The sequence below is a fragment of the Silene latifolia genome, chromosome 8, assembly GCF_048544455.1.
Source record: "Silene latifolia isolate original U9 population chromosome 8, ASM4854445v1, whole genome shotgun sequence".
Taxonomy (NCBI): Eukaryota; Viridiplantae; Streptophyta; class Magnoliopsida; order Caryophyllales; family Caryophyllaceae; genus Silene; species Silene latifolia.
In genome coordinates this window covers 1,818,444-1,831,416 of record NC_133533.1, presented here as the reverse complement: position 1 = coordinate 1,831,416, position 12,973 = coordinate 1,818,444, and the positions used below count along the sequence as shown (strand labels likewise).

Genomic DNA, 12,973 nt, shown 5'->3' with positions numbered 1-12,973 from the left:
ATGTATATTTGAGATTATAAATTTATAAAATCAATTAGTCGATAGTTTTACAGTCAAAATCTAAATAATGTTGATTTAACTTGGTTTTTAGGGTAAAATATACATGAAATGATCGAATAGAAATGGCTAATTTGTTAGGTCTATAAGTGGCGGGGTTGATTGTTAGGACTTAGGAGAGCTAATCGTTTCGAATAGGATTAAGTCATTTGGACTAAGAATAAATCACTAATACTTTCGTCAATTTATTGAATTGAACTGCCTCTATTTATGTTCTTTTCTGAACCAAATTATAGACAATGTGAACAAGGTTAAGCAAGTGTGGGGTGGATTTCACCATCACAATTTCGAAGGAATATAGCTAGTTAGCCACACAAGATATGTTCAAATTAAAATTAAATTGAAACAATTCGAATAATATGAGTAGAGTAGAAATAAGGGAATTAATAAAAACTCGACGGTATATTATCATTAATCGAAGTTTAAAAAACTATATTTCATATTAACTCGAATTATCATCTTTTAGGAGATCAATACATTATACATATATTATATGTTGTTTACTCTCTAGTACTTAGCTTACACATACTAATACATCATAATCATGATAACACTCAAATATGTAATTATCACATGAGATATATCCTCATATCTTGAAACCTAGCTTATTTATTATGGACTGTATATATAATAATAAAATAACTAGTAAGGATGTTCGTCCTGGCTGGACATTGAAAATATTGAAGCTTTTTAGTTAAAATTTTTGGATTTTTTTTTTAAAATTTACTTTATGTCATTACTAATTCGCATTATCTTGAATTGGCTTCGCCACTGGTTAAATCGTAGCGATGATATGATTAACCGCATGTAAGGAAACGAGGAAGACCAATCTTGTAACCAAGTTGAGTAACATCGGCTTGAACTTGTTGACGATATTCTCTAAAACTAAACTTCTTATAAAGCGGTGCATCATTGAAGCTTTGTATAATTGCATCATAAGATGGACATAAGAAATATGCAACTGAAAGCCTCTCTACTTTAGGGTTTGCTACCACTCGATGCTCCACACTTTTGTAAACTCCATTGCTCCATGCCTGAAAATATAATGTACAGACAATAAAACCGAGTTTAGTGGTTAAAATTTGGGTGAAAATTAGTTTTTAGGGTTTTTGCATGGTTTAAGCCCCTATATATAGGGAAGGCATAATGCCACTCTAAAATTACTAATGCCACTCGTTTTTGTGAGACGGTGAATAGTAACATGTCCTTTGAATTTACCTTGTAATGTTGTGCCATTAACAAAAAGAGTAGTGGCATTATCATTCCCTTATATATAAGAGCGAAATTGAGACTATGCATTTTAGATTTCGCATCTGTAATCTTGGTAAAAAAAAAGGTGGTTGATCTCATATACGTGGTTTACAATCTATCACATATACCCGGGGATTTAGCTAGTGCGTGAAAGTAGTTGTTGCGGATTCGCTCATCATACAACTTGGATTAAAATATATGTACCGTTTGCAAAAGCGGTATTTAGTGGTTAAATAAAAACATGGGTGAAAATTTTTAGAGCCTTAGGTTTAAGCCTCTTCAAGAACAGGGTTGAAACCATGCATTCTAGATTTCGAGTATGTAAGCCTTCTTCCAAAAAAAAAAAGATTTCGAGTATGTAACCCTATTAAGAAAATGTGCTTTTTAAGAGGACTATAAATTACCTGAAGTAAGTCACCGATATTGACGATTAGAGCATCGGGATTAGGCTTAACCTCGATCCATCTTCCGTCTTTAACTAATTGTAATCCTCCGACTTGATCTTGATACAAAATTGTAAGAAAATCACTATCGGTATGTGGCATCAAACCGAAAACATCCGAATATTTAGGACATTGAGGGTATCTATTCATTCTTAGGTAACAAGTGCTTGGCAAACAAATTTCTTTTAGAAATGATGATCCTTTATGACCTAAATTTTCTGCCAAAATGTTTGCTAATTTATCGGCTAATTCCGATACTGTTGTAGCAAATTGTGTCACTGTTGAACTGCAAAAAAAAAAAAAAAAAAAAAAAAAATTAGCTACAAAAAGATGTTGCTTACAAAAACCTATGAAAAAAAATTATTTCATCTAAAGAATTATGGAGAAGTGTATAAGGGTTTTCTAATATAAAAAAACCCTAATAATACACATTAATAACCTTAACGTGATCAGATTAACAAGTTGTTTTCTTTATTATAGCTAAAATGAGAATATACTTGAATATCTTGTGAATCTTTTCACAATTAGGTGATTAACGTGTGTCTCTAGAGACACAGGTTAAAACAACCTATATAACAAGGACTTCGGTATCTAACAACTTTTACTTTTAGAGTAAATAAACAATTACATAATTGAATTTTTTGGGATTAATGTCACCTTACTCACGTCTTGAATTTAAATTGGGCTGGATTAGTAATGTATTTATATTAGTACGCAACAAATTGTATTTATATGAATAGATCACTCGTAATTAGGTTATTAAACCCTTATAAATATATCGAACACCATTTTCAATAGCTTATAAAATCGATCATAATTTAGATAAAATATTTTTACTCCGAATATTTTATATTTTTAACAACGATGTCAAGAAAATATGATGTAAATAATTTTTAAAAAAAAATTTTTAGGTTCAAACAAGCTGTTGTCTTGTCAAATAAGATTTTTAATAAGTGGGGATGTGTCTTGCATGTGTCAACATAAGTTAGATGCAAAACTTATGCATGCAACTTCTCCTACGTAAACACTTTCTAGAGCACGCATTTTCAACAACGTTGTTATACATATATGCTAGTACAAAAGAATATGATCAAAATGATGTCTTTCATGAATGTAATTTAGTAAATCTTAATATAAAGTCAAATCGGGATTTTGATGGAAACCGAAAATGATTTAAATGTCTTTCATGAGTCTAACTTAATATGGAATCTTAATATAAAGTCAAATTAAGATTTTGATCGACAATGATCAAAATGTCTTTCATGACTAGAGCTGGCAAAAGGGTTAATCGAGTCAGGTCAATTCGGGTCATGTCAATTTAGGTCGTTTCTCATTGATTTCGGGTCATTTCTGGTTTGTTGGTCGGGTCATTTCGGCTCAATGAATAAGAGAGAAAAAGTCATTTTAAGTCTTTTCGGTTCAATTAGAGTTATGTTTTGGCGAGTCATATTTGGGTTGGATGGTTTCAGATCGGGTCATTTTCGAGTTGGGTCAGTTATGGGTTAAGAAAGCTTAGGTCATTTTCGGGTGGAGTCGAGTCAACTCGGGTTTCAAGTCACATTTGGGTGATGTAGTTCGGGTCAATTATGCGCGTTGTATGGAAAAATTAAAGCTTTTAGCTGAAATTTTTGACTTTTTCCTAGTTTACTTTATTACATTTGTTGTGACTAATATCTTGTGAATCTTTTCATAGTTAGGTGATTAACGTGTACCTTTAAGAGCACATGTTAAAACAACCTATATAACTAGGACTAACAACTTTTACTTTTAGAGTAAATGAACAATTACATAATTGAATTTTTTTGGGATTACTGTCACCTTACTCACATCTTGAATTTAAATTGGGCTGGATTAGTAATGTATTTATATTAGTACGCAACAAATTGTATTTATATGAATAGATCACTAGTAATTAGGTTATCAAGCCCTTATAAATATATCGAACACCATTTTTAATAGCTTATAAAATCGATCATTATTTAGATAAAATATTTTTACTCCGAATATTTTATATTTTTAACAACTATGTCAAGAAAATATGATGTAAATAATTTTTAATTTTTTTTTTTTTTTTTTTTTCAGAAAGGGGTCCAAAAGAGAACACGTGGACAAAAAATCTTGTGTAGTGTAGTTTGAGAACATCACGTGAGGTTCAAACAAGCTGTTGTCTTGTCAAATAAGATTTTTAATAAATGGGGATGTGTCTTGCATGTGTCAACATAAGTTAGATGCAAAACTTATGCATGCAACTTCACCTACGTAAACACTTTCTAGAGCACGCATTTTCAACCACGTTGTTATACTTATATATGCTAGTACAAAAGAATATGATCAAAATGATGTCTTTCATGAATGTAATTTAGTAATCTTAATATAAAGTCAAATCGAGATTTTGATGCAAAACTTATGCATGCAACTTCACCTACGTAAACACTTTCTAGAGCACGCATTTCTCGCATTTCTCGGTACTCTAACGGTAAGTCCTAGCTCCACAACGGAGTATATGTAATATGTACTACAACCTAACCAAAGGTTTATATTATACGTAGTACAAACCCTAACCAAAGGCTATAGAACTACCACGTTCTTTGATTTATCACCCAAATTAATAAGCCAAGCAACAATTGTATGTGAATCTTAGTACGTCCTTTCATTTACCGTCCAACCAACATGCATGTGAACTTGTGAAGTTGTGAATATAAAATATACTACGTACCACCTCCATCCAGTGGTGGAGTTAGGGGGGGCTAGCAGGGGCGGTCGCCCCCCTGGCGGATGAAATTTTCGAAGTTTTTAGTTAAATTTTTCGATTTTTTTCGGGGGTGCCTTATAAAATTAGTCGTTCGCCCCCCCTAAAATTTTTCGCCCCCCCTGAGTTCAAATCCTGGTTCCGCCACTGCCTCCATCCGGACTTATTTACCGTCCCTAATCTATGTCTTACATCATAATTAATTGACTATTAAGAAAATACTTCCTCCGTCTCGTCATTTGATACCATATTCCATTTTATAATGTCTCGGCCAATTATTGTTGTTTCTAGTTTAAGAATGAACTTGATAAACAATTTGATCATTCACACTCAATTTGTTCCACTTGTCATTTAGTAATTAGCCATCTCCTCTTTTCTTGGTCTTTGTGCCGAAACAAAAGGATAACAATTAACCTGAACGGAGGGATTATTATTTTACTTTCCAAGCTTTTAAAAAATGCAAGAATTATTGCGTAAGACAGCCGCATACTATACAATATCAATTATACTTCTGTATAGCAATATATGAATACGAAGGATTGTCTTATGGTGTGAAATCCTTTATTCTATAATTGTTACTCAATACCCATAAGCACTTAAATCAACTCCTACTAAAGAGTTGTTCTAACTTAATCAGATGTTTCGTGTTTGAATCGCGAGAATGTAGGGATTTACTATCTTAGTGGACCTAATCAGCTCGAATCCGGACTAAATCGCATACTCAAAAAGTGTGCATTGTCTATTAAAGTCTCCATTTAATTGAACTAATCAATCTACTAATGTCATGTTCAATGTCATGTTAATATTAATTATACTTCCTATTACATATGTTCCCTACATCATGGACAAAACTAAGCTTAAGTCATACAAACATGAGGAATAGTCAACAAAACATAACAAATAAAGTGTTAATTAGTTTGGTTGTCTTTGTACTTGAAGTATACCACGTTTCATAGTTTGCCCACCTTAGGGATATTGCTAATTAATGCTCTTTTCTTTAATTTTTATTGGTTGCATTGTTATATGAATTTTTCTAACCTATGCCCACTAGATATAGGATAAGAAACTAAAATAAAAAAGAATTAAATGCTATTTTTATGGGAAATTATAATATCTCATCACTTTTACTTCTATTTACAAGAAACATATTTAATTCTTTCCTTTTTTTGATTTCTTATCCTATGCCCAGTGGGCATAGGTAAGAAAAACCGTTATCATATTTGTTGTTGTAACCAAGAAAAAAACTTATTATGAAATTATTTGACACATAGTAATTTCTGTTATGGGTAAATCAATTCTCATGGCTCTTAATTCATAATTTCATAGGTGTTTTGGTCAATTATCAGAAGACAATTTATTATGAAATTATTTGACACATAAAATAATAATATTCGTTCATTTAAAATAGTTTCATATTCTCAGTTCTATATAGATATATTGGGTTTAAGCTTCAATACTCGTAGAGAGTGAGTTTAGACTAGTTAAGTTTAAGAAAATAACTTATTAATTATCTTAAAATCATTTTTTTTTTACAAAAAAAGTCGTTTTACTATTACGTGAATTACGAAATGAAATCAATAGACAAAACAACAGGTTTAGGCTTCGAGCACATATAAACCTTGACCCTTGTCGAGAAATCTAAAAATGTATAATGGGCCATGTTATGAGCCGCCTGATTACCACTCCGTTCTTAAAATCATAATTACTTAATTAGCATTGAGATTTGAGATGAAAATGATGAAACTATAATATATAAAACATTAAATAGCTACTCATTCATCTGGCTCGGTGAATAGTTTACAATTACTTTATTTTGTAAGAGAAAAATAAAGCAAGTGTAAATTGTTGACCGAGAAGGAGTAGTATTATTAGTTTAAAAGAAAGACTAAATTTACTCCGTAGGTGTTATTCTTTAATACCGACACTCGATTACAGCATCATTGCCCTAATATGTGCTGTTCAGCAGTTTGAGACCATTTAACAATCACCATGTGAGCCAACTTTTCTAATCCCATTAAGTATGTGAAATTCGAGACACACATTTTAAATTGGGTTTTGATATATATATATAACCCATTTCGTTATATTTAAGGAACTAAATATGAAAAAAATTTCTTAATATATGCATTAATTACATTGTGGTTTTGAGTTGAAACTATTGTTGTAACTTCTTTTATGCTAAAAAAAAAGTTATATTTAGGAACATAAATCCAAACAAATGACCTAAAATGCCATAATTTGAAACTTTGTTTGTAAGATAATTTGATGTTGTGACTTCCTTTACACCGAAATGACTTTTATAGTATATAAAATCACTCAATCATATTGATTATAAGAATAAATAAGAATTTTAACAAATAAATGACCGTCTCACTTTATAAAATGTTCTTATTCTATAATTGACGGGAAAACAAATATAAAAACATACCTGAGATTGTTGACGTGGTGTGTTTTAGAACTAGAAATGTCTGTCAAGGGAATGTGGAAGGCTTCAGACCAAGACAATTGCGTAAGACACTTAGCTGAAGGTGTCCCCCAACGGTAAGTACCAGGAGAAAGGCTCATATTCATACAATTGTCACTCATTTTCTTCTTAAATGGCTCCCTAAACACTTTCTTCTGCTCTCGAGTCATCTCCTCTAATATATAACTCGGAATCCCATGATTCACCACTTGGAAGAATCCCCACTCCTTGGACGCCTTCGCGATTTCTCTCTTACAGCTCTCTCTGGCTTCCTCGCTTCCACCCACCAACCGTGCCAGATCCACCAGCGGTAGATCTTTTGATTCTATCGCTGTTGTCTGGACCTGGTCATGCTGATGGGTGTTGTTTTTCAGGCCAAGGAATAGGTTTTTGTATACCTGTTCAAAAGGTGGTTCTGATCGACTTAGATTAATATCCATACTTATAGATCAGATCACTCACGTTCCTGAAAAACACGAAATGTAGAAATTGAATAGTGAATTAATAACACAATAACTATATTGATAATATGAATTGATTTGTTTTAGTAGAGGAATATTATTATGGCTTGAATTTTAAGGTCATGGTATGGCTATATATATAGTAGTTGTCCAATATTCTTAGGGGTTATATTATTTTAGTGAAAAAATGTAGGTTGAGTAACTTGCGGGCCAAGGACAAATAAAAAAAAAAAAAGTAAATATTTATGGGCCTAAAAATGTAGGCCGACTTGTAAAAATAATGTTGGAAAATGATATTTTTTTGTTGCGGTCCAACTGCTAAAAATAATTAAGCCAACCTAGGAATATCAAAATAGTATATGGGACATGTTTGGACAGCCTCAACAGCCGTCCATATATTTATGTCACTCCCATTACGCGACTGCAACACGTTAAGACCTAATTAAAGGTAGGTTGTGGTATTAATTAATGTGTTAAATAAGTCGGGTTCGAGTTAATTTTATATTGTAGAAATAAATTGGTCAAGCAGATTATATGATCAATTTGATTGATTTGTTTAATTTGACTACTATAATTTAATTAGCAGAATTAGTAGAAGTGTTTGATAATTAGTGTGTTAGGTTAATAGGTTATTGTATTTATGTGTAAATGGTTTACAAATTCGTTTTTTTACAATCTAGTAAGTGAATATGCTGAAGGAGCAGTATTTGAAAATCGTAGATTGGAGTTCAATTAATTGTTTCATACGGAGTATGCCATTTACAAACCATTAAGGCTCTGTTTGGCAAAACTACCTGAAAAGGTAGCTGAAACCTGAAAAGGTAGCTGAAAACTGAAAAGCTAACTGAAATCTTGAAAAGGTAACTGATAAGGTAGCTGGAAATTAGGAGTTGATAAGGTAACTGATTATATAAAAATGTGTTGACAAACTAGCTGAAAAGGTAGCTGATTTTGGTAAAATGACGTAAAAGGATATAAAAATTATTTAATATTATAAAATAAAGGGGTACAAAATGGAAAATAAGTCATTTCAGGTACCTGATTTCCCAAATGCGACCTAAGGTAGCATTTCATTTCAGGTGCCTTATTTGACCAAATAAGCTATTTGTCAAACACTTGCAAACAAATCAGGTAGCTGGAATTTTGGTCAAATAACCTAATTTGGTCAAACAAGCTACTAGAATTGTCTTGCCAAACAGAGCTTTAGGCTCTGTTTGGCACGACACTTCAGGTAGCTTATTTGACCAAAGTAGCTTATTTGACCAAAATTTCAGCTATTTTTTTTTTTTTTACTTTTTTGCAAATGTGTTTGACAAGTAGTCTAGCTATTCAACCAAATAAGCTATCTGAAATAAAATGTTACCTAAGGTAGCATTTGCGAAATAAAGTACAATCTTATTTATCTTTTTTTATCCCTTAAATTTATAATATTAAATAATTATCATATCCTTTTACGTATTTTCAGAAAAATCAGGTACCTTTTTCGATCAGCTAGTTTGCCAAACGTTTTATATAATCAGTTACCTAAACGGCTCCTAATTTTCAGGCACCTTATGATTTATATTTTCAAGTTTCAATTAGTTTTTCAGTTTTCAACTAACTTTTTAAATTTTAACCACCTTTGCAGCTAGTATTAACAAACAGAGTATTAAATTAGTAGATTTGTGAATCAAACATGCTACAAGCCCTAGTTATGCTAAAAAAATTCACAATATGACATTCTATAACAATACCTAATTCGGAAATAAGATGATTCTACAATGTATAATGATTTTATAATGTTTAAGAATCGTAATGGAGTTATGAGGGGCTAGTAAGGGCTGTTATCTTCCTCTAAACAATTGAAAATCTACATTTTTAACGAGGATCTTTGATGTTTTAAAATTGGGTAATGCTAAATACAACCCAGTTAAAAATGTATTGTCTAGCAAACCCTGTGGTTTAAAGTAGTATAGATCAGAGTCCAGTTACATTATCTTCAGTTAATTACCGTTTCACAACCTTAAGGTTTCTTTTTTATCAAAGAATAATATTACGAGTAACTTATAAGATATAACTAATTTTTTTAAAATAAAATAAAATACGGAGTAGGTGTTTGGACAAGTTATGATGATTTGACATACGGTGGACATGTTTGGACACCTTTAGACGTCCATAAATTTATGTAACTCCCGTTACACGACTGCAACACGGTAAGGCCTTAAGGGCAGGGAGCTGATAATTCTTCAATGTTGGATCTTATTTCCAAAAAGACCATACTCAATTACTCATTTTCATAATTTCTTGAACTTTCTAGGACTTCATTTCTTTGTATTATTGTCTCAATTCTTAAGTAAATTCCTCAATACACAAAATTGTTCAAAAATAAAATTCCGTATTCATTTAGTTTCTATAATTTTTCGTGTTATTTATTAAATGCAATTTAGATCAATTAAATGTCACTTCTATACAGTTAGTTGACTACATTTGATGTACTACAACTAGTGATGTAGTTTTTGAGTATTATAATAAAGTTTTTAAGTTTTGTTTTAAACTTTATGAGCTTTACTATAAAAAATTTGAAATCGTTCACTTAAATATTATGCTTAAATAATTACAATATAACTTAAAAACTTTACATATAAGCTCGGATAATAAATTGAGTTTTGACGTCAAACAAACTAAAATGTAACTTACAAACTTTATGAAATTCAGAAAAAATAAAAAAAAAACTCAATTATATATTCGGTTTAATGTGCTACATACATCCGATGTATGTTTCTTTTTTCCACTTCTATAGGTAAATTATAGTTACATACATTCATAAACTTCATTCATGTTTCCGATTTTTTAGAATGTAAATGGTGGTTACACACATACATGAATTATAGAGTCTGATATTTTATTTAAAATACAAATAAGTTACTCCGTATTTTCGAACCTTAAAAATAAGATATTTTGTGTAAATTTCAGAATCGACAGAGTAAATTAAATTATTTCATAGAAATTACCTATTTTATTTTACAACTTGCCAACTCAATTCCAAGATCAATGATGTCTATCTTAGGATCTTCAATATATATCATAAGAACATTCTTTATCTTTCTTGAGTGATCATATAATTTCTAAAGTCTTATTATTGAGGCAAAAGATGTAGATGGATAATCAAGTCAATAATAATATTAATAGCAATAATTAAGCAAATTCATGAACATTCATTTTGACAGACTATTCTTGTTAAATAGTGAAGTCGTACACCAAATAATTAACCTCACCAACAAGGCAACAAACTAATTCTAGAGCTTCCTTAATCACTTTTCTTCTAATCATGATTAGATAGGTGAATGTCCTAATCAAACATAGCATGAAATCAATTCACCCATATATATTTATCGCTAGTGAATTCTGAATAAGAAAAAGTCTTATGTAAAACCGTTTTAAATGATAAAACCAATTAATAAAAGGTATCATAATTAGTTATTTTAGGAATGTTTAAGCTTATTAACTATCGGTTTTACACTAACCTTTTTGTAAAACTGATTTATACAAGTAATTTCCTTAAATAAATGTGTTTTTGCAAAAGTTTATTAGTTAGATCCTCTAATTAGGGCATAACCAGACACGAAATTTTAGAGTAACAAAACTCCTTATAATTTAGTATCATTACTAAGACGCATTTTTAGAGATTCCGAATAGCATAAATTAATAGTTTTAACCTTCTTTTTAGATATGGGGTAGTAAGTGTTACTCCTTGCCTTAATCGCATACACAAATATTTGGATAAGGCTCCCTTTTGTAAACATGTTGTAAAACAAGTTAATTACAAAAGGTTGTTGAGAATAAAACATGAAAAATAGTTGTACAAACTCATAAAGTATTTACCATAATTAGTGAAATATTTTCAATAAACTTTTTTAATTAACTTATTAACATTTGCCCTAAAAGCACAATGTTAGAAAATCCATTTTCAATAATATGGATCATTATTAAAGATAATAAATTAACCTCACCAACCCACCCCTTGATGTAACCGAATATTGTTCCATGGCAACAACTAATTCTAGAGCTTCCTTAATCACTTTTCCTCTAGTCATGATTAGGTAAATGTCCTAATTCAACATAGCACGAAATAAAGTCACGCATATACTTATTTCTAGTGAATTCTGAATATAAATTGTTCATTAGAAAAAGCGTTTTCAAAAGTTTACTTAGAACCCCTAATCGCATACACAAATATGTGTATAAGGTTCCCTTGTATAAATATTGTTGTAAAACAGGTTAGTTTTATAAATATTTTTTCACTAAGGCTCCGTTTGACACGATACTTCAGGTATTTTATTTGACCAAACTAGCTTATTTGACCAAAATTTCAGCTACCTGATTTTTTTGCAAGTGTTTGCCAAGTAGCTTATTTGATCAAATAAGGTACCTGAAATGAAATGCTACTGATGGGGCATATTCTGCACCCGCTGACCGAGTCAACACATTGAGCAAGGTCAAAGATAAAAGACAGCAAGTCAACGTATTAACAGCCTAACCGACATAGCCTGTCGGCCTGTCACTTGGGTCTCGGTCTCGGCAACTAGCCGGCCGAAAGGCATATCCGCGTACTCACATCCAGTCCCCTCGGCATGGAGTCAACCAAGCCTGCCGGCCCGGCATGGGTCCCTCGGCCGAGGGTAAGACAGTCTTTCCACCTGCTAGCCATTTGGCCACTTGGCCACTTGGCCACTACGTGACAAAAGGTGAAAGTCTATAAATACTCCCTTCTCTCATTGAGAAAAGGATCCCAAAAACTAACCGAAAATCTGGTATAAACTCCCTTATCTCTCTACAATATACTTTGTCAAGTTAACACACAACTTAATCTCTTTAAGTTTACTGACTTGAGCGTCGGAGTGAGTACGCTCGGTACCAAGCCGAGCCCTCAGTTTGTTCATCTTTACAGGAGAGACCGAAAGGAAGAGACAAGCAAAAAGACGTCATTCATCAAGCTTACGTGGTCACAAATCCTGCTCCGGAATTACACCCGGAACAGCTACCTCGGGTAGCATTTGAGAAATCAGGTACCTGAAATGACTTATTTTCCATTTTGTATCCCTTTATTCTATAATATTAAATAATTTTCGTATCCTTTTACGTCATTTTACCAAAATCAGCTACCTTTTCAGCTAGTTTGCCAAACACATCTTTATATAATCAGTTACCTTATCAGTTCCTAATTTCCAGCTACCTTATCAGTTACCTTTTCAGGTTTCAGTTAGCGTTTCAGTTTTCAGCTACATTTTCAGGTTTCACCTATCTTTTCAGGTAGTTTTGCCAAACAGAGCCTAATATGGATCATGAAACTTAATAGTTATATCTGTTTTATGTAAGATATGTATTTAATAATACTGACTGAGACAGACCTAGACCCAATGGACCACATAACTGTAGTGAGCTTTACCGGTCTTTTTCAACTCGTTTTAATAAACAACAAAACCCGACTAATGGAAGTCAAAATCCAACATTTTTTACAAATCTAAAACCGTCTTACAAGAGACTAACTGGAACACAATAACTGAATCGC

At 31.7% G+C, this 12,973-nt stretch overlaps 1 protein-coding gene across 1 annotated transcript; it reads right to left on the bottom strand.

Annotated features, from left to right (window-relative positions):
* Positions 1 to 450: 450 nt before the first annotated feature.
* On the bottom strand, positions 451 to 7,640 carry LOC141593984 (gibberellin 2-beta-dioxygenase 8-like). The gene is made up of 3 exons (XM_074414199.1): positions 6,929 to 7,640; positions 1,713 to 2,037; positions 451 to 1,091 (listed from the first exon to the last, which is right to left on the bottom strand). Exons 1-3 carry the CDS (start codon positions 7,402 to 7,404, stop codon positions 855 to 857), a joined length of 1,038 nt encoding a protein of 345 aa, XP_074270300.1. The 5' UTR covers positions 7,405 to 7,640; the 3' UTR covers positions 451 to 854.
* Between the last annotated feature and the right edge of the window lie 5,333 nt (positions 7,641 to 12,973).